The sequence below is a fragment of the Chinchilla lanigera genome, unplaced genomic scaffold (genome assembly GCF_000276665.1).
Source record: "Chinchilla lanigera isolate Chin_1 unplaced genomic scaffold, ChiLan1.0 scaffold00041, whole genome shotgun sequence".
Lineage (NCBI taxonomy): Eukaryota > Metazoa > Chordata > Mammalia > Rodentia > Chinchillidae > Chinchilla > Chinchilla lanigera.
This window is the reverse complement of record NW_004955442.1, coordinates 15,640,440-15,664,848: the sequence shown is the minus strand read 5'-3', so window position 1 is coordinate 15,664,848 and position 24,409 is coordinate 15,640,440. Positions and strand designations below refer to the sequence as shown.

The following is a 24,409-nucleotide window of genomic DNA, read 5'->3' as shown; positions in this document are numbered from 1 at the left end:
AAAAAAAAAAAAAAAAGAGAAAGGAAATGGTAGGTGCAAGATGCAGATGAGACCATTTTGCCACTGTCACTATAGCTCATCATTTCTTCCTTCCTTTATTTCCACTGTGGCACAGGAAGAATACTGTGTATATGTGCATAGAATAGAAACTGAGAGGGAAGTAGTTCAATTCCCACACTCCACTCTGCCTGTCCCTCTGTGTCCACTGGAGTCAGTTCAGTGTTGTTCTAAGACAGCACTCTAGCAGAAGGCACAACTCAGATGTCAACTCTGGGTTCTATGTACCTGTAAAGCAGTGCTAGGGGACACACACCCAGAACTTAAGGAGACTACGGGAAACTTTATCCTAGTAGATACAGGAATCTTAAATGGGATGAGGGTACTATTAAAAAAAAAAAAATGAAACATCAAATGTTTAGACAAAAGATATTATAATAGTGGGCTTAACAGCCATGGATAAACTCACAAATGGGAATCACCAATAGCTCTGATTACATAAAAACATCATTTTTTTGATATCTTTACAAATGCCATAAGGAGATTAAAGAGCAAACAAGAACTGGGGAAAAGCTGGGCGTGGTTGCGCACGCCTGTAATACCAGCACTTGGGAGGCTGAGGCAGGAGGATTGTTATGAGTTCGAGACTAGCCTAGGGTACAAAGTGAGCTCAAGTCCAGCCTGAACTGCATAGCGAGACCTTATCTCAAAAAGACAAAAAGAAAAAGAAAAAAAAAAAAAAAAAAGGAGCTGGGGAAAATAAGCGCAGCAAATAGGAGGCCAGGAATTCCTTCCCATTGTTTTAACACATTCAGGTGCCTGGGCTCCCTTGGCTAGGGGCCCCATCTGTCCTGCCTCCTCCTCTCCAGTACCATGGAGGACTTGGCCTTCTCTTGGCCACTGTGGCTGCCATGGGGAGTGGGTGGTTGGGGTAAGTTATTTTTCACTGCACATTCCTTTATGATGGCTGAGCATTTCCTTTACTCATTTTCTGTCCTGTTTTGTTTACACAGACAAGTGTTCCTGATGTGCTGCAAGGAGACTCCTTTTTGGGAACAAGGTGTCTCTGTGCTTGGTCCCCACTCCCTACCCATCACCACGGGCCTCCCTGGAACTTGAGCACCTCCTGGATTTCAAGTCAGCCACCAACCACATGCTACCAGACTGGTGCACATGGTCTCTGTCCTATTTCTTTTCTCAACATCCACAGCCCAGCACTGCCCAGCTGCTGAAGGGATGAATCAGATATCTCCTTGGGGCTCCCAGGTCCTTGGCTATTCCTGCTCACCTGGCTTCCTCAGGGCCTAGCTGGGTCCTTGGGACTGGTAGCAGCCATTTCTTTTCCTGATGAAGCAGGACATGCTTTGTGAATACCTCTCAAGCCCAACCCTTTATTCAAACCCACCCTCCTTTCTGAGATCTAGCCTGGATGTCAGTAGGTATGAAATTATCCATCTAACACACCCAACTCAGCATACCCACCTTCCATATCTGCATTCCATCTCAGAACGCTCACTTTCCTCATTTACACCTCCAACACAACACACCTTCCTCACCTGCACCCCTGGCTGTGGGAGTTGGTAACAGGGGAGGTGTCTCACAGTCACCCACATGGCCAACTCCTCCAGGTAGGCTTGAGGGCACCAAAGAGACCTCTGTATACACCTTGTCCTGTCTCAGTCTTTTAGAAACCACCCTCTGGAAAAGAGAATTCTGAGATCATGCTCCTTTCCTTTGTGCCAAGTTCAAAGTCAGCCTGTCAACCATGTCAGCCTTGTTCTTCCATTCCAGAACTGAAACTGACTCACCGTGGCCTCACGTCTTGACTTGTGCCTCGTACAACAATTCCACCGTCACTTCCTCAAGGGGTTCCCCACAACTCACAGCGTGGCCCATGCTGTTCCACACTTGCCTCGTGTGCCCACCTTTCCTTTATGGCTCTCACCATGGTTGTGGAAATTCACTGGCTGGCTGCCTTGGTGCCTGATGTCTGCTCTCATAGGGTTGAGAGCAGTCCTTTTATTAATTGATCACCTTTGTATCTGTGTGGTCTGGTCCACTGAGGGAAAGCAATATCATCCCAAGAATGAATGAGCCAATTAATGAACAAACACTGCAGGGTGGAAGGAAAAGGCAATTCCAGAACAAGGCCACTAGCCACCCCACTCTCAGGCCCTCTCCAGGTGGCTGCCAAGAGTCTACCTTTACACCCACATCATTCTACTTTTCTCAACAAAATGCTTGAAGGCATACTGCCAGCCAGGCACACCTCTAATTACAGCACTCTGGATGGCTGAGGCAGGAGGATCACAAGACCAGGCTGAACCTGGGCAACTCCTGTCTCAAAATAAAAAATATTTTAAAAATGGAAATGTAGCTCAGTGTAAAGGCCCTGGGTTCAACCCCAGTATGAGGGGGAAAACTAGGTACAACCACAATAGTCCTTGTCATCCCTTCTTGTACCAAGGAGAATTCAGTTGGATGATAAAGAAAACAGATGGAAAAAAAAAAGAAGAAAAGAAAACAGACAGAGGGCTGGGTATATAACTCAGTGGCACAAGTGCCTGCCTGGCAAGCATAAGGTCCTGTGTTCGATTCCCAGTAGCAAACAAACAAAAAGAAAAAGAAAAAGAAAACAGATGGAAAATGGAAGGGGTGGGGGCTCTCTGAAGAAAAAACAGTAAGAAACAAAGAAAGGCAGGAAAAGATGGAAAGTATATAGGTGGGGGTGTAGAGGGTATTTAAAGATGGGATTAGGTGGTGGGAAGGGGAGGGGAGAGCAGGAACGAGGTGATGAAGGAAGGGTGGCCAAAAGGTTATACATGAAGACCCTGCTATGAGGAGAAGTCAGGGTGAGGAGGGCATAGCAGGACAAGGAGAGGAGTGGGGCTTGGAGGAACTGCCCTGGGGCAGGCCCTCAACTGGAGCCACTGGCAGGAAGGCCCTCACCTTGCTGAGGAGGATGCTGATCTTGCTCCCACTGGCGTTGCATCTGAGAGAAACGATGGACCCCACATCAGGGATCAGCTCAGCCAGGTTCCTACAGCTGCAGTGCACTTTTGCCTCTCTGTGGGACAGAGGAAAGAACCTTAGGGTATCAAGAGTTCCCTTTCTTGTATAGATGCCATCCACTGTCCCAGGCATATCACAGAAAAGACCTAATTCTCTGACTCACAGTGAATTCTGCTGGACAATTTGCTGCTTCTCAGTTTAGTGTCAGGTGTACCCAAGACCTGTGCCAAGCTCAGGCCGCAGGCCAGTTTCTAAACGAGAGGCTGCTATGAGGAAGTATATAAGTATGTATTCTTAGTGTTCCTCCTGTTCTTATACAAATGCAGCTAATAAGGATGTTGTTCTGCACCTTGTGATTCCTCCTTATAGCACGGCTTTGGAACTTCACATGGCAGAAGAGGGGACAGCCTCCTTATCCTATTACAATTGTACTACCTCCCACTCTATGCAAACCAATTCCCTGCCAGCAAAAATTAGTGGTTGCTAGCTTGATAGCAATTCTGTTGATATCAACAGTATTGTGGCTCATGCCTTTCCTTTTTTAAATAAACAAATGTTTTAAAGAGAAAAAAATAAAATTTCAAAACAAGATGACAGGAGGGTAACAATGGTTAATATATTGTGTACTGTTATCTTTAAATTAGTTACTCAGAGTATAAAATATCAGCATTTAACTGTCCAAACAATATTAGCACAAAACTTTCTTTTCAATGAACTAAGAGAAATTAGTAGTATAACTAATATATATATAAAATAATATCTATATAAAATAATATATATATACACACACACACACACACATATATATAGGGTTTTTTTACTTTTCCCATCCTTCTTTTCTCCATTCCCCCATCCCAGTTTCTCCTTGCTTTTGAAGTTTCTTCCAATTTTATAATATCTATTGTACATTTTGGATCTTATTTACTCTTTCAGCTTCTCATACTAGGGAGAGAATACAATGTTTACACGTGTGTCTGGTTTACTTCACTTATGAGTAGGGTCTAGAATTGCACTGATTTACTTATAAAAGTCTCCAGGTTATCCTTCTTTATGGCTGACAGTACTCCATTGTATAAAAAGACCACATCCTTTTTATCCATTCTTCAGTTGATGGGCAGTTGGGTTGTTTCCAAGATCTAGATATTACAAATTGTGCTGCTATAAACATGGGTGCACATATATCGCTGTGGTATGATGTTTTTAATTCTTCTGGGAAGATACCTAGAAGGGGAATAGCTGGGTCAAATGGGATTGGTCCAATCCAATTTTTTTGAGGAATCTCCATACTGATTTCCACGGTGGTTGCACCAGTCTACACTGCCAATAACAGTAGAGAAGAGTTCCTTTTTCCCTCTAGCCCCTCTAGCATTTGTTATTGACTTCTTGATAACAGCCATTCTTTCCTGGGTGAGATGGAATCTTAGTTTTTTTTAATTGGCATCTCTTGAATGACCAGTGATGTTGAACATTTCTTCATATATTTATTTGCTGTTTGTATTTCTTCATCTGAGAAGTGTGTATTCATCTCAGATGCCCATTTTTAGATTGGGTCTTTAAATCTGGGGGCAAGGCCTGATTTTTTTGAGTTCTTTATACATTCTCAATAGTAATCTTTTTGTCTGAGGTACAGCTAGAAAACATTCTTCACATATTTGTGAGTTATCTCTTCACTCTGTTTGTGGTTTCTCTTGCTGTGCAAAAGTATTTTTTAATAAGAGGAGATCCCAGTTGGATTGGGATTTTATTTATAAAATCTTTGCCTACACCAGTATCCTCAAGAGTTTTACCTATTCTATCTTCCAGCAGATTTACTGTTTCTGTTTTAATGTTTAGAGCTTTGATCCATTTCCAATTTAGTTTAGTGCATGGTAAAAGATATGGATCCAGTTTTAATCTTTGGCATGTGCATGAGCCAGTTTTTCCAGCACCATTTATTAAAGAGGCTATCTTTTTTCCAGTGAATGTGTTTGGCACGTTTGTCAAAGATAAGGCAGCTAAGTATGTTTGGAGTTGTTTCTGAATTCCTAATCGGCTCCATTGATCTTTGGGTCTGTATTTTTGCCAGTTCCATGCTGTTTTTATCACAGTAGCTTTATAGTATAATCCCAAGTCAGAGATTGTGATACCCCCACCTTGCCTTTGTTGTCCAGACTGCCTTTGTTATTCGAGGTCTTTTCTGGTTCCAAATGAATTTTAGGATTGTTTTCTCTAATTCTGTGAGACACGCTACTGGAATTTTGATTGGGACTGCATTAAACCTGTACAGAGTTTTGGAAGTATGGCCATTTTCACTATCTCAGTTCTTCCTACCCAAGAACAAGGGATATCTTTCCATTTTGTGATACTGCTTCGGTCTCTTTTTTCAGAATACTGTAATCTTCAATGCAGAGGTCTTTTATGCTATTCATCAGATTGATTCCTAGGTATTTCTTTCTTTTTTTTTTTTTTTTTGGATGCTACTGTGAAAGGTGTTGTTTCTCTAATTTCTCTCAGGGAGTATGTTATTCATGTACAGGAGGGTTACTGATTTTTGAATGTTGTCTTTGTATCCAGCTATGCTACTGAACTTGCCCATTAAATTTAGCAGTTTTTTTGGTGGAGTTTTTGGGGTCTTCTATATAGAATATTATGTCATCTGCAAATAATGATAATTTATCTTCTTCCTTTCCTGTCATTGTTCTTTTTATTTCTTTCTCTTGTCTAATTGTTTTGGCAAAAGTCTCCAGGCCTATACTGAATAAGAGTGGAGACTGGATATCCTTATCTTGCTCCTGATTTTAGAGAAAAGCTTTCAGTTTTGTCTATTTAGTATGATGTGAGCTGTTAGTCTGTCATAAATGGCTTTTATCAGATTCAGATAAAGACCATCTATTCCAATTTTCTGTATTTTTATTATGTGTTTTTATTATGAATATGTGTTGGACTTTGTCAAAAGCTTTTTCTGCATCTATTGAGATGATCATATGATTTTTGTCCTTGGCTCTGTTAACATGGTGTATTACGTTTATTGATTTACAAGTGTTGAACCACCCCTGCATCACTGGGATGAATCCCACTTGGTCATGCTGTATAATCTTTTTGATGATTTGCTGCATTATGTTTGCTAGTATCTTATAGAGGATTTTTTGCATCTCTGTTCATTTGTGAGATTGGCCTGTAATTGTCTTTCTTAGGTGGGTCCTTCTCCAGTTTTGGTATCAGGATAATACTTGCTTCCAGGATTGAATTTGGGAGTATTGCTTCTCTTTCAATTTCATTAAAGAGTTTGAGAAGTAGTGGTCTTAGGTCTTCTCTAAATTTCTTATAGAATTCAGCAGTGAATCCATCACAGCCTGGGTTATTCTTTGTTGGTAGGTTTTTAATTATATCTTCAATTTCATTGATTGATATTGGTTTTTTGATTTTTTTTTTCGGTACTGGGAATCAAACTCACGACATCAGGCTTGCCAGGCAGGCACTGTGCCACTGAGCTAAATCCCCAGCCCTGATATTGGTTTATTCACGATTTTTTATCTTCTTGATTTAGCTTTAGTAATTCATATATATGTAGGAATCTGTCCATTTCTTCTGTGTTTTCCACCTTATTAGAATACAAGTTTTCAAAGTAGGTATAGATGACTGTAGAGTGGTAAAACCACTGTGGAAATCAGTTTGGAGATTCCTCAGTAAACTAAGAGAAGAAGTTCCATTCAACCCAGTTATTTCCCTTCTGGGTATTTTTCCAGAAGAACTGAAAACATCGTACCACAATGATATATGTGCACCTATGTTTACAGCAGTGCAATTTGTAACAGCTAAATCATAAAAGCAACCCAAATTCCCACCAACTGAGGAATGGATAAAAAAGTTGTGGTATTTTTATATAATGCAATATTACACAGCTATAAAAAAAGATAAACTGGGGGCTTTTATAAGTAAATGGACACAACTGGAGACGACATTCATAAGTTAAATAAATCAGACCCACATGTATAAACACCATATTGTCTCACTAGTGTTAAGAACCTGAAAGAGTGAATAAAATCTAAAAGGTACAATAGATATTGCAAAATGGACAGAAACTGCTCAAAAGGAAAGAACAACTGGGAAGAGGGAAAAGAGAAAAGAAAGAAGAGAAAATATGTATACAGGTATACACAGGATAGCTAAGGTGGTTGTACTACTGATTTCTATTACTTTATTAAAAGAAACAGTTAATGTGTAATTGTTTGATCAATCTTACATGCCTATACTTGTTTATCTGAGTAACCAACTTGAACATATCAATATTGTTATGATATACATTGAGTCAACTTGTAGAATCTAGAGGCTTGGCTAAGTGACTCAGCAATTCTACATTCTGGGGTGAAAACAACACGCCACGCCACCGTACACCTCTAGGATGTTCATTGTGTCAATGTGAGAAGTTTAGAAGGTTAACTAAGTGACAGAGCAGGGGCCAGGCCCTTACTTTGTATTCATCCTGAGCCTGTGCAGGAGGAGGGCATGGAGATTATGTGAGAGCTACACCCCCGGGGTTGGGGTAGCCTGCTTACAATATAAGGAGGGAAAGAGGCTTTCTCTCCTCTACCACTCCTCCCTTTTGCTGTTGTTGCTTTCGCTATCTTCTGCCTCCATGAACTGTTGCCCTCTGCCATATGCTACCTTGCCTTGGAGCCAGTGGAGTATGGACTGAAACCTGAACAAACTGTGAGCCAAATAAACCTTTCCTTCCTTAAATTTGGGCATCAGGTATTTTGTCTCAGCAACTAAAGAAAAGTAACCAAGACAAGTATGTAATACAACCCCCACTGTTAATTTCCTATCACTTGTCTGAAAATATGTATTACTTGTGCTGTTTTTGTGTTATTTTGTAAATGTTTGTGTCTGTTAATACGTTTTTCTTCTTTTATCTTTAAAATTAAAAAAAATAAAACAAAGTAGGGATAGATGATCTTCTGGATTTCTGCATGGCCCATTGTAATTTCACCCTTTTCACTCCTAATTGCATGGATTTGTCTATTTTTTTCTTCCTTTTTTTGAGAAGGTTGGATAAGGGTTCATCAATTTTATTTAATCTTTCAAAGAACCAACTCTTCAATTAATTCATTTTTTGTATTGATTTTTTTAGTCTCCAATATGTTAATTTTTTCTCCAATCTTTATAATTTCCTCCCTTAGCTTCTGGCTTAGCCTGCTCTTCTTTTTCTAGAAGTTTGAAGTTCACCATTAAGTTGTTTATTTGTACTTGCTCTATTTTTCTGATACAGGTATTCAATGCTATAAATTTCATTCTTAGGACTGCTTTCACTGTGTCCCATAAATTTCGGTATGCTATATTGTTCTTATCATTTAATTGTAGAAACTAATTTCTTCTTTAATTTCATCTGTGCTCCATTGGTTGTTCAGGAGGGTGCTATTTAATTTCTGTGTGTTTATGAAGTTCTTGTGATTTCTTTTGCCATTGATTTCCAATTTCACTGTATGTTCTATAAGCTAATATGCAGTCTATTTTGGAGAACATTCCATGTCCAGCTGAGAAGAATGTGTATTCTGATGTTGTGGGGTGGAACACTCTGTAGACATCTACTAAGTTTATTTGTTCAAAAGTTTGGTTCAGTTCTATTATTTCATTGTTGATTTTTCGTCTAGTTGATCTGTCTTTTTGTGATAGTAGGTATTGAGATCTCCCAATACAATTGTATTAGTGCTTATTTGATATTTCATGCCCATTAATACTTTTTATATAGTTGGGTGCACTGATATTTGTTGCATATATATTTATGATTATTATCTCTTCCTCTTGGATTGTTCCATTTACAAGGATGTAATGACTTTCTTTGTCAGTCTTGGCTTCAAATTCACTTTGTCTGCAAACAGAATAGCTACCTTTGCTTTTTCTGGGTTCCTGTCTTATGGAGTTTTTTTTTCCCCCACCCTTTGACTTTCAGTCTATGAATTTCTTTTTGAATTAAATGCATTTCTCGTATTCAGCATATTTTTGGCTCTTGCTTTTTGCCAGTTTGTGTCTTTTGATTGGTAAACTGACACTATGATCATTGATGGTTCTAACTGATATATACTGATTTATCCTTGTCATGTTATTTTCCTGCTGTTCGCTCTTCCTCTTTTTTCCCCCTTCCTCTGTTTAATTGTTTCCCTTGCTTGGTGGATTCCTTCTATTGGGGTTCATGGAGTTGTAGTCCTTGTTATCTCTTTCTAGAATGTCCTTCAAAACATTCTGGAGTGCTGGTTTGGTGGTCATAAATTTCCTTAGATGTTCTTTGTCATGGAAGTATCTTACTTCTCCATCAGTTTTGAAAGAGAGTTTTGTGGGGTACATCGATCTGGGTTGAAGGTTCTTTTCCCTTAGAACTTGAAATACTTCACTCCAAGCTCTCCTTGACTTGAGGGTTTTTACTGAGAAAGTTTTGTTTCTGATGGGCTTTCCTTTATAGTTCATTGGTTTCTTTTCCCTAACAGCTTTTAAGATTCTATATATTTTTTTTCATCTTTTTGAGACAAGGTCTTACTATGCAGTTCAGGCAGGTCTTCAATTCATTCTGTAGCCCAGGCTAGCCTCGAACTCACAATCCTCCTGCCCCAGCCTCCCGAGCGCTGGGATTATAGGCATGCACCACCACGCCTGGTGTAAGATTTTATTCTTATGTTGAATTTCTGGAATCATGATTATGATATGCCTGGTTGTAGAATTTTTGATCGTGGCTAACTGAAGTTTTATATGACTCACTTATTTGTATGTCAAATTCTTTTTTTCTACCAGGGAAGTTTTCTGCCATGATGTCTGTGAAAAGTTTGTTATATTTTTTGTATTATCTCCTGCTTTTTCATTTTCTCCAATCAATGTTGAGTTGTTCTTCTTTGCCTCATACAGCAGCTGCTATACTGATTTCTCATAGTCCCTAGCTATTTTTAAGAAATCTTTCTCTTCATGATCACTAACCACAAACCAGTTTTCACATCTGAGATTCTGTCCTCATATTGGCTAATCTGCTGCAGATACCTGCAATGGAATTTTTATTTTCCTGAACATCTGCTTGAATCTGCCTTATTATTCCATTTCTTTCCTATGCTGAGCGTTCATGGCTTCCATAATTTTCATAAGACCCTCTATATTTTGTCTGTATCTGTTCTAGAGCCCCAGAGCCTGGTTTTCATTCTGGACACCATCTCTGCAGTTATCAGAAAAATTATTTCTAATTTGATTTTTTCTACAGCCTCATTCAATTGCTATGTTATTGACATTTTGGAGAGGTCAGGTGAGTGGCTTTCAGATTGTCCCACCTCATTGCCCCCTGGATTTGCCTTTGGTGAACTGGATGTTTGGGGATGCATATTGTTTAAGCATCTTCTCCATTTTAAAAATTTTTTTAGTTTAATTTTAATTAAATTAAAAAATTTAAATTTTTAAATTTAATTTTAGTTTAATTTAGTTAAATTCAAAGAATGCTTGTAAATGGCCTATGGTAGTTTGCTTTATTGCCAGTATTTAGAACTCTCAGGAAATGACTACTTCCCCAAGGTCTCTTCCAGGTGTAGCTGGTTTTTGGGTTCTGAGTCTTTTTCAGGGTCCCACCTCTTCAATTTGTTGGGGATGAGAAGTTGCTGCCTATTTGGCCCAGCCCCTGGTTCTCTGGCACTGTGCCACAGCATTTTCTGTGACCCTTAGTCAATCTCAGTTTTTTGTTTTTTTTTCCTCCGGCACCGGGAACCGAACTCACGACCTTGTGCTTGCCAGGCAGGTGCTTTGCTGCTGAGCTAAATCCCCAGCCCCAATCTCAGTTTTATAATACTGGGAAGAACAGCTGTTTAGAACAACTATGTCACTTTTGGCTATATTAGTACCATCAGTAATGACATTAGCATTAAACACAGCCTAGAAAATGATAAACTGAGCTAACCATTAATTTGCTACCTTTAACCATATGAACTAGATTTGTGGTTATATAACAAAATCTAAAACAAACCAGAAAATTATATGCAGTATACAAGTCCTTAATATGTCAATTTTGCCCTCAGGAATTAAAACTTAAAATGGGTTAGGGAGAAAATAGAGAAGTAGAAGAAGAGAAAGAGATTAGAAGTAAGGCTGAAGGACAAAGGGCGATCCTACTAACTTTGGGAAACTAGTGCATAAGACTGGAGGAAAAGAGAAGGAAGAGATAAAAAGAAAAACAGAACAGAATCACAACCACAAAGAGGCTATAAACCATGTTCGCACTCATATAAAAACAAGATCAAACACTGAAGGAGAAAAAACAAAAACAGAAAACAAAAACAAAAACAAAAAAACCACAACAAAAATAATAAAAAACAAACAAGAGAGACACAAAAAGAAAAAAAGTCCACTTTCACATATGTCTCTGCTATCACTGGTTGACAGCATGTGGAGACAGAATCCTGATCCACGATGATTTATTCCAGTAAGCCAGCAATAGCCTTTTTGGTGGGCTAGTGGATAATCTCAGTGAACCTGCACCTTCTGGCTGAGACCAGACTCATTCGGTCTGCAGCCATCATCATACTTTCCATGGGCCTGAGCCCAACTGGGAGCAGCTAGATGGAGTCAGTAGCCACTCTGAGTTGTGAACTTAGCCGGCCCTTCTCCAAGATGGCTCCCCCTGACTAATCATTCTCTTGTGCAGAAAAAATGAGCCCTCGGAACTCACTGCTAGCTAGTGTAGTCCTTCAAGTCTGATGCTCCCCTCCACTGCTGCGTCTCTTTGTGGAGGCTTCTGGGGTTCCCAGCAGTCACCATGTGTCTGCAGGTTTGAATTGCTCCTCTTGCACAGTGAGTCCTGTCTCAGGCAGAAGGTGCCACCAGCTACCTCCTTCTTCTTCATTGAAGTTTCTTTCTTTACTCTCTCCATGGGCTTCAATTCATGCTTCAGATCCTTCCTGGGTCCAGGGGACCCACTTCCTTCCTTCTTGTCTTCCTCATATTGCTATATTCCAGTGTCTGGATGGCTACTCTCTGACAGGATCTTTCTCTGCTGTTTACCATTCCTCCATCTTGGTGCTCCTAACCTGCATTTCTTTATTTATTCACATTTCCTCAGTTTCCCCAGTGGCCCTTATTGTTGTCCTAAGAGCTCATGTGATATTTATCTCATGTGGCATTATAACTCATAGGCTCCCCTTGTCTATGACAATTTAATTTCTCAAACTTGCCTCCTTTTTTTGATGACTCTGACACTTTTGAGGAGTTCTGCTCAGGCACGGTGTAGGCTCCCTCACTATTATGATTGGTCTGATGATTTTCTTGTGATTAGAGTGGGGACTAGCAGAGAGACGAGGTACTTTTTTCTCACATCATGTCAAGGACATGTCTACCTTGCTCACCTGGCACTGGAAGGGTGTCATGTTTCTCCACTAGGAAGTGATCCTCCCCCACAATACTGTGCTCTCTGGAAAGAACTCACTAAGCACAGCCCATGCTGGGAACATTGTGCTCCCTCTGTCCTTAAAGCTAGTGTCTGCTTACATCTGGAGTCTCCAGGGCAGCACTTTTCCTTACATCCTTGGCTGAGGTCATTTAACACATTTTGATTGGATTCTTTTGCTACCTTCTGTTTTCTATCCTGAGACCCTCAATATTCTAAAAGATTTAAAAAGTCTTTTCATACAATAAAATATCTATTATGCATTCAGGTTCACATTTTGTGCATAAAATCCTACAGGTTTTGGCAAATGCAGTGTTATGTTCCTATCACACAGAAATGCTATGCACCAAAATCTTCACCATGTTCCACCTCCCTTGCACTGCACCAACCTCAGGTGACATTGCATGAGGCACATCAACAAAGGAAGTTGGTGCGGAAATGAGAATTTAATCCCCTGTCTTATTTTCTATCCACAACTTTGTGTCTTAGTTTAAAAAATGTAATACTTTTATTCTTATAAAAATCATACCTTCGGGAGAGATCAAAACTTTTAAAATGAGCTAAATCTGTTCCTACAACCAGGAAATTTCCACAGATGTCCAGGAAGCATGGGTTTCCCTCAGTCTCAGAGAACAGTAGGAGCTGTTTGACAGTCCCCTGAGGAGCAGAAAAGAGTAAGAAATTAAGAACCATGGCTTCTACAGCACAATGGCTTCCATGGAACTATACTGCTGTTACTGAACACAAGGTGATCTCCTGTACCTCATTTGCTCAACTAATAACTACTGACGGCTCATATACACACTACTCAGGCTCGCACTAGACATACTGCTGCAGGGGATGACGGGCCCTGACCTCAGGAGAGCTTGTGCCTGGAACCCAGACAGGAAACAGCATCCCAGTCAGCATGAAAATATGCACAAAATCTCAGCTGAGATGTATACTATGGACACACGTGGAAGGCTGGAAAGGCACCAGGGGCACAAGAGAGTTCCCCTTTTAGGGGACGTGTGGTGTTATGGTGCCCCAGTGATACTTACTGTCACATTTGTGGTGCTCTTAGTGTCATATATGTGGTTACCCTAGGTGGAGATGCTGGGAGAAAAAGGGACCACAAGATTGCTAGTTGGTTACATGCTGAGTATGCTCTACATATGAAAATTCACTGAGTTGCACACTAACATATGACCCATCTACATTTTATATATATATCTTAAACTTCAATAAAATATTTAAGATATAAAATTCTTAGCAGAAGGGGAAGTAAAAAAAATTAAGATTTGCTATGTGTATGTAGCAAAATGAGTGTAATCATTATGTACTGCAAATGTACCAGTAAAAATTTTAAAAACAAATGAAAGTCATGTCTGGGGCAATATTTAAACTCAGGCAAGGATGGGAAGAAACCAGCTGTTTGCAGAACACCAGGTGATATTCCATAAAGAGGAGGGAACGTATACTCAGCAGGGAAGGGTCTTCATGCCTAAAATCCTTGTGGCCAATGTGGTGGGCCATGGGAGAGCAGCATGCTTCGAAGGTAGCAGGTGAGCAGAGGGCAGGGGTCCGCAGTACTGCAGACTGAAAGGACCAAACTTTAAGTGAAAATAAAGACTACTGGGTTTTGAACTGGTAATTTCACATCATTTATATTTTAAGAAGTCATATTTACTTTCCTAGCAAGTGTTTCCTCCCATTTCATAGCCTTGTGTATTCAAGGTCCAACGCAGAGGTTCTCTTCCCTATAAAAGATCCTTGTCTTGCCTCCTGATTTTAGAGTCACCATAGCCATTGTTGGAGCAGGTATCTCAGCATCAATTTTTGTAATAAGCCATCTGCAGAGGGGAATCTGATCTAGCTAAGCAAGGCCAAGTAAAGGATTTGGCTTGATTTAGAGAGTATTTTAAACTGCTCTAATTTCCCTCCCTCCCTCCCTCCTGGTCTTCTTCCTTCCCTCCTTCCCTCCTTCCCTTCCTGTCCTTCTCTTTTTTCATTCTACTACTAAGAGATTGAACCTAGAGGTACTGTTCCACTGAACTATATTCTCAGGCCTTTTTACTTTTTGAGACAAGGTCTTCCTAAATTGCCAAGGCTGGTTTTCCTGCCTTAGCTTCCTGAGGAACTGGGGTTACAGGTATGTACCATGACACCCCACATCTAATTTTATCATCATAGTTTATTAACTATACAGCAGCCACTTACCTGCCAGGTCCGAACTTGAACTCGGTTTGGTTCCACTGTATACACATTTTCCTCATGCATTGCTAACACTGGGGACTCACACAGAAAGGTCCCTGAAATGTAAGATGAGCATTAAAGCAGCAATGACTGCTTCCTGGAGATGTCTACAGAGTTGAGAATGTGCCTCAAGTGGAGTCCCTAATCATCTCAGCCCTCACAACGTCTCCATGAGGGCTGTGTTACCTGGACCTTGAGGAAGAGCAGAAGTAGGTTCCCATACAAAAAGGCTAAAAAACAAAACAACCCCTCTTCCCAAAAACCCCCTAAAGATAAAAAAGAAATAAAATAAACAAAAAACCCCAACCAATCAAAAACAACAACAAAGGAAGCTGCTTCAGTGGCACATGCTTATAACCCCAGCTTCTGGGGAAGCTGAAGCAGGAGGACCACAAGTTTAAGGCTAGTCTGGGCAACTTAAAGAGACCCTGTATAAAAAATAAAAAAAATATAAAGGGCTGGGATGTGCTCAGTGGTACAGCACTTGACTAGCATGTACAAGACTTGGCTTCAATGCCCAGCATTGAAGGAAAATTAAAAAAGAAACAAAAAAACAGGAAGGAGGCTCTGAGCACAGGGAACTGTGACACCACCTCACAAAGCCCTGGGTCTAGTAGGGGACTCTGTTGGGCTTCCTGCTCACCCACTCATTAGTGGTGTCTTCTCTTTTCTTCCATCTGGGAACTGGTGTTCCCAGGAGTACAGCGTCCATGACAGCACACTGGCAAGCATCTGCTCATGCTGGGTAGAACTGTGGAGGCTACCTGCCTTGTTTCTGGTGCTAAAGAAGTTCTGAGTTAGGGAGGTGATGGCAAACTCAAAACAGAAAATATCTCAGCACCTGCTATGTTTGTTCTACTTCTGTACAAGGAGTTCATCCTTGCCTCTATCTATGCAACAGAGGGTAGAAGGCAAATGAATGACCCTACAATACAGGTCACACCACGAAAAAAAGTTACTAGAAAATTTTCCGCAAAAAGTGTTAGGGGAGCTGGGTGTGGGGTTGCATGCCTATAATCCTAGCACTCAGGAGGCTGAGGCAGGAAGATTACTGAGTTTGAGGCCATTCTGGACTATATAGTGAGCTCAAGGCCAGCCTGAACTACATAGTAAGACCCTGTCTCCAAAAAATACATGTGTTATGGGAGGAAAAAAAAGCAAGGTGGGAAAGATAGGGAGCAAGCTGAGAGCCAGTGGAAACACCCCTGGAGAGGTGTGAAGTGGCCAGAAAAGGAGGGCTTGCCCTTAGAACAGCTCAACGACAAGCCTATGACTTAAGAGAGCCCAGAGGTTAGGATGGGTGAAGGCAAGAATGACGTAGGAGGGCAAGCTGAGGGACCACATCCTGATGGCTTGGTCACTGTAAAAAGACTGCAAAATGTCCCCACGAGATATCTACTCCTAATCCCTGAAGCCTGTGAATATTACCTTATACGGCAACAGATGATAAGGTCTCAAAATAGGGAGATTATTCTGGATCATTTAGGTGGGCCCTCAAAAGGCCTGCAACAGGACCATAGATTTCAAAAGGATGGCAATGTGATCACAGAAAGACAAAGGCTGGAGTTCCCTGTGACCACAATCCAGGGACTATCAGCAGCCACCTTAAGTTGCTGGAAAATCCAAGGAACAGATTCTCCCCTTGAGGATCTGGAGGTTATGTGGCTTTGCTGATGCCCTGATTTTAGCCCAGTAAAAGTGATATTAGCTTCTAGAACTGCAAGAGAATAAGTTTTTGGTTTTAAGTCAATGAGTTGCAGTAATTTGTTATCACAGCCCCAGGAAACTCATAAAGGTGTGTGCTGAAGAATACAGGATAAACGCAGCCAAATTAACGAGGAATGTTAGAGAGATAAATGGCCATAGAGGAAAGTGGGTACTATGGTCTCACTGTTACACCTGGCTATGCAGCAATGCCTTCCCTGGAAGAACCCATAATAGCACTGTGGTTGCTTAAGCTCACACAGCCTCATTTCCAAGCCATTTAGGCGTCTGGGAGCACAGGAAGGCTTGCTGCCTAGGGTCTCACTGTACCTCCACTACCTTGACGGGCTTTAGTACGATGCAACTCAGGAGGCTCTCGGTTTGTGCATGGGCCAGAGGTGTAGGTGGAGGCATGAGAACTGACACAAAGGGTCCCTGAGCCCCTGTAGCAGGGCCTAGCCTACAGCCTTCTCAGTAAATGGGGATACAATGGAGGCGACCTGGAGACCCCTCTGTGGGTGTGAAGAGACGCTCACCTGCATTCCGTAATGTGGCTCCAGAAGGCTCAAAGATTGCTACATGTTTTCCATTCCAGACAGCCACAGCATCCTGAAGAGAACATGGACATCCAAAGTAACAGTCAGGTAAAGCAAGGTGTAAACTGTAGATCCCATTATATACTTCCAAAGCCCAGACCCTTCTCTAACTACCTTTGAATGCTGCCATACAGTCAGCATTAGGTCCACAGATGCAGGTGAGGGCTGTTTTTCATGTTCTGTAAAATGTCCTTGAGTGTTTATTATTATGTTTTTGTGAGTATAACATACATGAAGATTCAGAAAATAAGATCATTCAGGAGGGAATTAAAAGTTGCCCAACCTGTCATCCAGGCCCCATGCTATCCTGAATTACCCCAACAAATGAGCAGCTCTTTCATCTATGCTGACCCTGTCTGACCCCATGAGTTGTCCTCTGCAGTCACCTTGGTGGCGAACACTCCGGTGATGTGCATGTCTGTGCGCAGGTTGTACACTCCCCCCACGGACAGGAAGGATACATTGAGTAAGCTTGGGGAGACCTGCACGGCGGCCACCTGCTGGTGGAAGTGTGATGACATGGCTTGCTCTCTGAGGATCACTATGGAGCTGATGTTATTTACTGCCAGGAGGTTCTTCCTGGAGCCCCACTGCATTCCAGGTTGGGAAAAACAGAAGCAAGTGTGTGAATGAAGTACAGACACCATCAGGGGAAACATATAAACATTCCATGGATCCATAAACTATATTCCAAGTACCATTTTTTCTTATTAAAAATAATATTTTAAAATAAAGATAAAATATGTACCTTGTAGAAAAATTTTAAAATACTTATATATTGCTTTGTGAATCAGCAGGTAGACGTATGTGTGGCTATTCTAGCTAGCATCTTTTCTGACTGGTGAAGTGTTTTCTAGAAATTAGCTTTTTTGAATACAACACAGGAATATTTATTTTCTCTGAACTGACAGGCAGTTTATACAAATTATCCTGCCTTACTCTGTTGATGTGATTTAACTTCACATTAAACTTTCAAATTAATCTAAAATGCTCAGTTTTCAACAAAATATTAAGAGCCATGAAGAAGAGGAGACTATTACCCATATATAGTTTAAAAAAAAAAAAGCAGGCATCAGAAATTGTGAGAGCCCAGATGCTGGACTTAGCAAAGTAGCTGCTACAAATATGTTCATTCTTATAAGGCACAACTAACTACTACAGGAAGGTGTGATGACTATGTTTGATCAGACAGAGAACACACAAGAGACAGAGATGACAAAAAAAGAAACAAATGCCCATGAGAATGGAAAGCATATGTCCACACCAAAACTTACAGCTAGGTGTGATGGCAAATGCCTGTAAACCCAGCACTCTGGAGGGTGAGGAAGAAGGATTCCAAGTTCAAGGATTTGGGGAATGGGCACAGGTTTCTTTCTGGAGTGATTAAAATGTGCTAAGATATTGCTGGGGAGATAGCTCAGTGGCATAAGCACCTGCCTGGCAAGTGCAAGGTCCTGAGTTCAGCTCCCGGTACCACAAAAAAAACAAACCAATTATTGTGAAAAATAATTTATCATGTTAATGGCTGCAGAACTCTGTGGATATATTACAAGTTATTTGTTATATAAATTATATCTCTATAAGCTGTTTTAATATATATATGCATCTATATAGATATAGGCAGAGATACAGAAAAATGGATATACAAAAGGATACAAATACAGATCCATAATCTCTTATCTGCAATTCTAAAATCCAAAAATCTTAACATTTTTTCATTACTGTTTTTTTACATAGTCTTAAGTCTAATAACTGATAAAAATAGGTTTAGAATCAATCATTTCTTGGACTTCTTGCAAAGAAAGTGAAGCACTGACTAACTCTTGCAGAGTAGCACCTTTATTTGTGTGATGTTTCCTTCAAGCTCAGTGGGGGTCTGAGGGGTCCATGTGTCCTTGCCCTCTACCTCTCGGCTGCTTGGAGAGCCTGCCACTCTTTTCCACATGGCTATTCGCCCTTTATCAGTACCAGCTGCCAGAAGACCTGAAGGGGAAACAAAGTGCATGTTAACTGAGATGAAAAGGGGACCATAGCAGCAGCAAGTGCCCCATGACCACTTTCTCCAATGTGTCAGCCTCCCTTGGTCCAAGAATCCCACTCTCACAAGGCCCCACCTCCCTTCACAGGCACTGCCTATCCCAGGCAACACTGGACCAGCGCAGGCAGCAGGAGTGGATGCTTTCTGCTTTCCAAGAGCAGTTGGCCCAAACAGTGCTGAGCATTCAGCAAACTCTGCCAGAACGGCACCGCTACTCTTTTTTGTCCTTTGTGTGTCACATGTGCACACACACATATTTACATGCTTTTATGTCTGCACACATGTCCCACACTGTTTCACGGGATTTTAAGAGAAAACAGGCAGCAATATGCATTGGTTTGTCACTTTTTGATTAAACCCTTTGCCCATTATGCATAACAAAGCTTTATTGTCACTTGCTCATCTCTGACTGTATTCAAATGAGTGATGTCAGTTATAACTGATGTGCCATTCTTAAATAATCCCTAAATTTCACTTTAATTATTTACAACTTGAGCACAATGATTCCATTTCTTCCATGCCAGGCCAAGAAGTGTTACCTTTGGCTTTACAGTAGCAAACACAGTTTATGTTCTCTCCTTTTTCAAAGCCAAACTTCTCCTCTAGACTCAGTATGTAATTCTCTCCCCGTTCCAAGTTCCAGAATCTACAATGGAAGGAAGAAAGCCCCATCAAAGGGCTGTTACTGGCTTCTTCCTCTGCTCTGAGGGCTCTGTTGAATCTATGCAGCAAACAAAAGTCATAGAAGAGGCAGACCCTTCATACTCTCTGGTATGAAAAAGAAAGCTAATATCACAGGATTATCTTATGCCTTATTTATGATCAAAGAGAGCAATTACTAAAAGATGGTTTATATATAGCCTGGTATGGTGGTACATGTCTGTAGTCTTAGAACTTAGGAGGCTAAAGCAAGGAGTTGGGGACAGTCTAGGTAACAGTGGGAGAAACTGTCTCAAAACAACCCCCACACAAAAAAAATTGGCGAGGTGATTCTAGGGCAGATATCAGGTCTTGTTACTTGCTTGGTGAAGAACCTAAGAGAGAACACTAGGGATCCTGGGATTCTGAAGGCTTTGTTTTTCCACTGGATATGTCCAATTTGTAAAGATTCCTCATAATATGCATACTTTTTCGTATATATGCTACACTTCAATAAGTCCACTTAAAAGAACCTGTTGCCAGCCAGGCATGGTATTACACACCTATAATTCCAGCACTGTGGGAGGCTGAGGCAAGAGCATCCCAAGTTTGAGCCCAGCTTGGACCAATTAGTGAGACTCTGTCTCAAAGCCCTGGGTTCAGTGCCTAGTACTGGGAGTCGGGTATGGGTGGGTGGGTAGGAGTGAGTTCTGACAGAATGTTTCAGGTATGCACAATGGAAAGACAAGTTCTCACCTGAGGACAGCTTCCCCTATGGCCATCACAAGAAGACTGCCTTCAATCAAAGTGATGTCTGCCCGGAGACCTGTTTTCCCACTCAGCTTTACCTGTATAGGAAAAAAGAATCTGCAAGAAGCACATGGCTCCTGCTGAGACCACTGTCCCCAAGTTTGTGAGTCTTGGATCTGGTTTTCAGTAACTTTACAGGGACTTACTCAATGGAGGAAACTGGGTTTGAGCAGAAATTGAAAGCTATCCTTGGTGTTTTCAAAATGTACAGGGCACAGAAAGCAATAACTTGCATAAAAAATGATGGGCATCTAGTGCATAGTACTGAGTGGGAATCTCTAGAGTGATTACTAAGTTGAGCTGGGTGTTTCCTGCTATACCCTCTAGACAGGTCTTATTATCCTCAATTTGCACAGTGAAAATGTTCCCAGGGCATATCAAACATTGAGTAGCTGTGCAGGGCATTTGAAGCCAGGTGCTTATAGATTGAACTGTCCCCTCTCCCCATGTTGACTCTGTCTATGGGTAGGGCCTTTAGGTGGTAACAAGGCTGAATGAGGTCCTAGGGGTGGGTGGAATAGCTGGGTGTGATGGCACACAGCTATAATCCCAGCTACTCACAGAAGGCTGAGGAAGGAGGATGGAAGTTTGAGCCCAGCCTGGAAAATTAAGCCAGACTGTCTCAAAATATTCTTTGTCGTACCTCAAGTCCATGGGCTCTGAGTTAACCAACTGAGAGGGGGTGCAGGCCAGGAAAAAGCCTAGGCTCCTATGACATACCCATCTGTGCCCACAGATACTAGGAAATCACTTTTCATTTCACTCACCTATAGCTGTCCTAGAGTAAAAAAATGATACTGAGAACAGTACTTGAACCACAGTGATTGTTTCAGTTTTAATAACTAGGACAGAAAGGGCATTCAAAGTACGTAAGAGATCTGGCTGGGGAGCTATTTACCATGGTGCTGCACTGGGTTGGCCAAACTGCTCTTTCACCTACCTTCATTACTTCCTCAGCTTTACCCTCAGGCATCACCGTATACAGGGACAGCAGGAGGTTCTCCGTGACCACCACCAGTGCCTCTCTCTTCTCAATGTAGAACAGTGTCTGGATGGAGCTGTCTGTGGATGCCACACAGGTGGTCTTACCTTTCTCATCCACATAGTGTACTGACCCTAGGAACAGAGGTACGTCACTGTGCAGGGGCTCCTGTCTTATCTGTGTTTTTGTGACATTCACAAGCAGACATTTCTATCTACTTAAGGATATTTTTTACAATCTTGATTATAAAAATTTAGAAATAAAGCACTTGCATAATCTCATAACCATCTCTGAAAAAATCTCCACTTCACTGGTTTAGGGCTGCCTTGATTTTGGCTGTCTCCAACGATTCTTTCTCTACCACTCTCATGGAGAATTTTAGCATCTATACTGTTGACCCCTCTGATTCTTCAGCCTCGTCTTTTTCATTTCTGCTCACTAACTTTTGGTACCCCTGTATCCTTCCTGAGACCCTAAATGATGACATTTCTGCTTGTTCCTCTGCTCCTGAGTCATTTGTGTGACATCTACCATCTTACTGGGTGCTTTTTGGCCCTTCCTCTCTTGTCCTCCATAGCTATAATTAGCTGTATAACAGTTCTTTCCCTCTGCTTAGCGGCACCCTCTTCCAGCCTTGCCTGAGTGGCTGCTCCAACACTGGACAGCACTCCATTTGCTTCCTTTGTTCCCTTCTGGGTATCTGAGGTAGATAGTGACCCCTGAGTTCTCAGGGTTCTCTGGCTCATTGCTGCTCTATGTAGGAGCCTCCTCACTATTCTATACTTTCATCTTGTTCCCAATGGAAAATGAGGTTTTTGTTCGTTTGATTTTTTAGTTTTTTGGGACAGGGTCTCCCTCTGTAGTTCAGGCTGGCCTTAAACTTACTATGTAGCCCGGGCTGGCCTTGAGCTTGTGGTAATCCTCCTGCCTTGGCCTCCCGAGCGCTGGGATTACAGGCATGTGCCACCATGCCCAGCAAAATGTGAGTTCTTATCAAAATGGAAAGTTCAGTGTCACCTGGGCTAATTGTAACAATAAATAGTATTTAGTAGGCACATATTAGGTGGCAGATTAGTGTTAAGTACTTTTACAGGTTACAACAAAGGAGACACTAGTAAAATTCCCATCTTCCATTCAGGAAGCTGAAGTACCTGAAATAGCACTTTTTGGGCAATGAGCAGAGTTCTTCCATGGCTCCACCCATTCCCACCCACTGGCATCTTTCTCTTGATTTTTCTACCTCACATCTTGACTCTCATGCTCTCTTCTTGCCACTCCTACTTGGATGACCTTATAGGACTTTCTCAATTTCCCCTGTCCATCAATTCTATTTCCTTTCCTTCTAAAACGAAAGGTTTCACTTACTTAAAGAAAAAAATCACAAACCCTGTGGCTCTGTCCACCATCATCTGCTCTTCTCTTCACATTAAGGTCAGGCTGTTTGGTGAAATCAACAGCAACAGCCTCTTTCCTCCTCAAACCCAGTCACTCCCATGTGGCTTTCATCTCTGGGCCTCTCCAACTGACAGACATACTGGAGGTTGCTTCCTGTGACTGTCAAAGTCCCTTTTACTTTTAGCACCACAGTCCATTTATTTTGGCCTTCGTTGGTGGGCTGTCTCCTTCCTTACCTCAAGGGCAGGCAGTATTAAAATCAACAGATGGTACTTAGTGCTGACTGCTTGGGAAGGCTGGCTGCTGGCTGGAAGTGAAAATGACCCCATACTGCTCATGCTTTTTTCCTAGATCCCAGCAAGTACTTAGCATACAGTAACTGCTGATAATTATGCAGAATGAATAATAGGGGTACTACAAAAGATCTTTCACAGCCTGGGAATGTAGCTCAATGGTTGAGCACTCTCCTAGCATGTACAAGACCCTCCCTGGTTTCATTCTCCACCACAAGAAAAAACAAAAACAAAAAACTTCCCCAAACCATCTCCACTGTCTTGGGTGTTGTGCAGTCGGTGGAATTACTTTTTCTTGATGGGTGTGGTGATGCATGCCTGTAATCCCAACACTCTGGGAAGCTGAGGCAGGAGGATTACAAGTTCCAGTCTAACCTGGGCAGCTTAATGAGACCCTATCTCAAAAATGTAAAATAAAATTAAATTTAAAAAAATTTAAAAAGGGCTGGGGACGTAGTTCGAGCAAAGGTCCTAGATTTGATCATCTAGTACCTGGGTGGATGGGTGCAGGGGGACTTGCCTATGAAAATCCTTCAACACAAATATGGCTCACTAAGTCTCTGCCAGAGCCAAATACAACTCTCTGAGTGCTGGCAAATACCTGTATAAAGCCAGCTGGCACAACACTGCACCTCAGACAAGTGTGCCTAGCCTGTGATTACTGTATTTTATACAGAAGCACTACCCATCAACTTAAAATCTTTGCCAGACATCCCTGAAATGCTGTGACTCTTAAAATCCCAACCCAAGTTCCTTACCATCCATGAGACTGATGAAGAATGACAGCCCCTCTTGGGATCCCATCTTCAGGAAACTTCCAAAGCTGCTTTTCTTCCAGTTAAACATGTCCAAGGCCTTCTCATCACCACTGACTGCTGCCCTTGCCAACTGAATGAGGTCCCTGACAAGGTAAAGGTGATAAGGCAGTCAGGATTTCTGGAAGGAGCCATACACCCTGCCCTGGCCCTGGGGAACCTCACACTTACTCGCCCGGAGGGGGGAGCCTGAAGATGCAATGAGTGAGGTGTTTTTCATATTCATGCTTCAGCAAGGGTGTCCCCTGCACCCGACCCCGCTGGTCCAACCTCCACAGGAGCAAGACTCCAAGCTATAAGAGGCCAAGAATATGTGTGCATAAAATGCTTCCTTACCAAATGACTGGCAGGTAAACAGTGCAGTAGAACAAAGGCTGATTCCTTCCTGAAGAAAATCACTGAACTATCACATCTTCACCCAGAAATACCAAACTACTCAAAGGTATTCAAAGGAAGAACCAAAAGCTTTTCTCTGTACTTTCTCCCCCTCTTCACTTCCTAGTGAAAATAT

General features: G+C 41.7%; 1 protein-coding gene across 4 annotated transcripts in view; it reads right to left on the bottom strand.

Moving 5' to 3' along the window:
• Ift140 (intraflagellar transport 140) overlaps positions 1-24,409 on the bottom strand; it is a 93,578-nt gene that overhangs the window by 54,158 nt on the left and 15,011 nt on the right. For 3 of the 4 annotated variants that reach the window (XM_013517666.1, XM_005391568.1, XM_013517667.1), the window contains exons 4-14: positions 24,070-24,191; positions 23,842-23,984; positions 21,354-21,529; positions 20,360-20,451; positions 19,504-19,610; positions 18,764-18,909; positions 17,313-17,516; positions 16,867-16,939; positions 14,591-14,682; positions 12,921-13,048; positions 2,947-3,064 (exon numbers count right to left, since the gene is read on the bottom strand). In XM_013517666.1, the coding sequence (XP_013373120.1) occupies positions 2,947-3,064; positions 12,921-13,048; positions 14,591-14,682; positions 16,867-16,939; positions 17,313-17,516; positions 18,764-18,909; positions 19,504-19,610; positions 20,360-20,451; positions 21,354-21,529; positions 23,842-23,984; positions 24,070-24,191 (1,401 nt within the window). The remainder of the gene's footprint in view (positions 1-2,946; positions 3,065-12,920; positions 13,049-14,590; positions 14,683-16,866; positions 16,940-17,312; positions 17,517-18,763; positions 18,910-19,503; positions 19,611-20,359; positions 20,452-21,353; positions 21,530-23,841; positions 23,985-24,069; positions 24,192-24,409) is intronic. The other variant, XM_013517668.1, reaches the window with a different exon arrangement.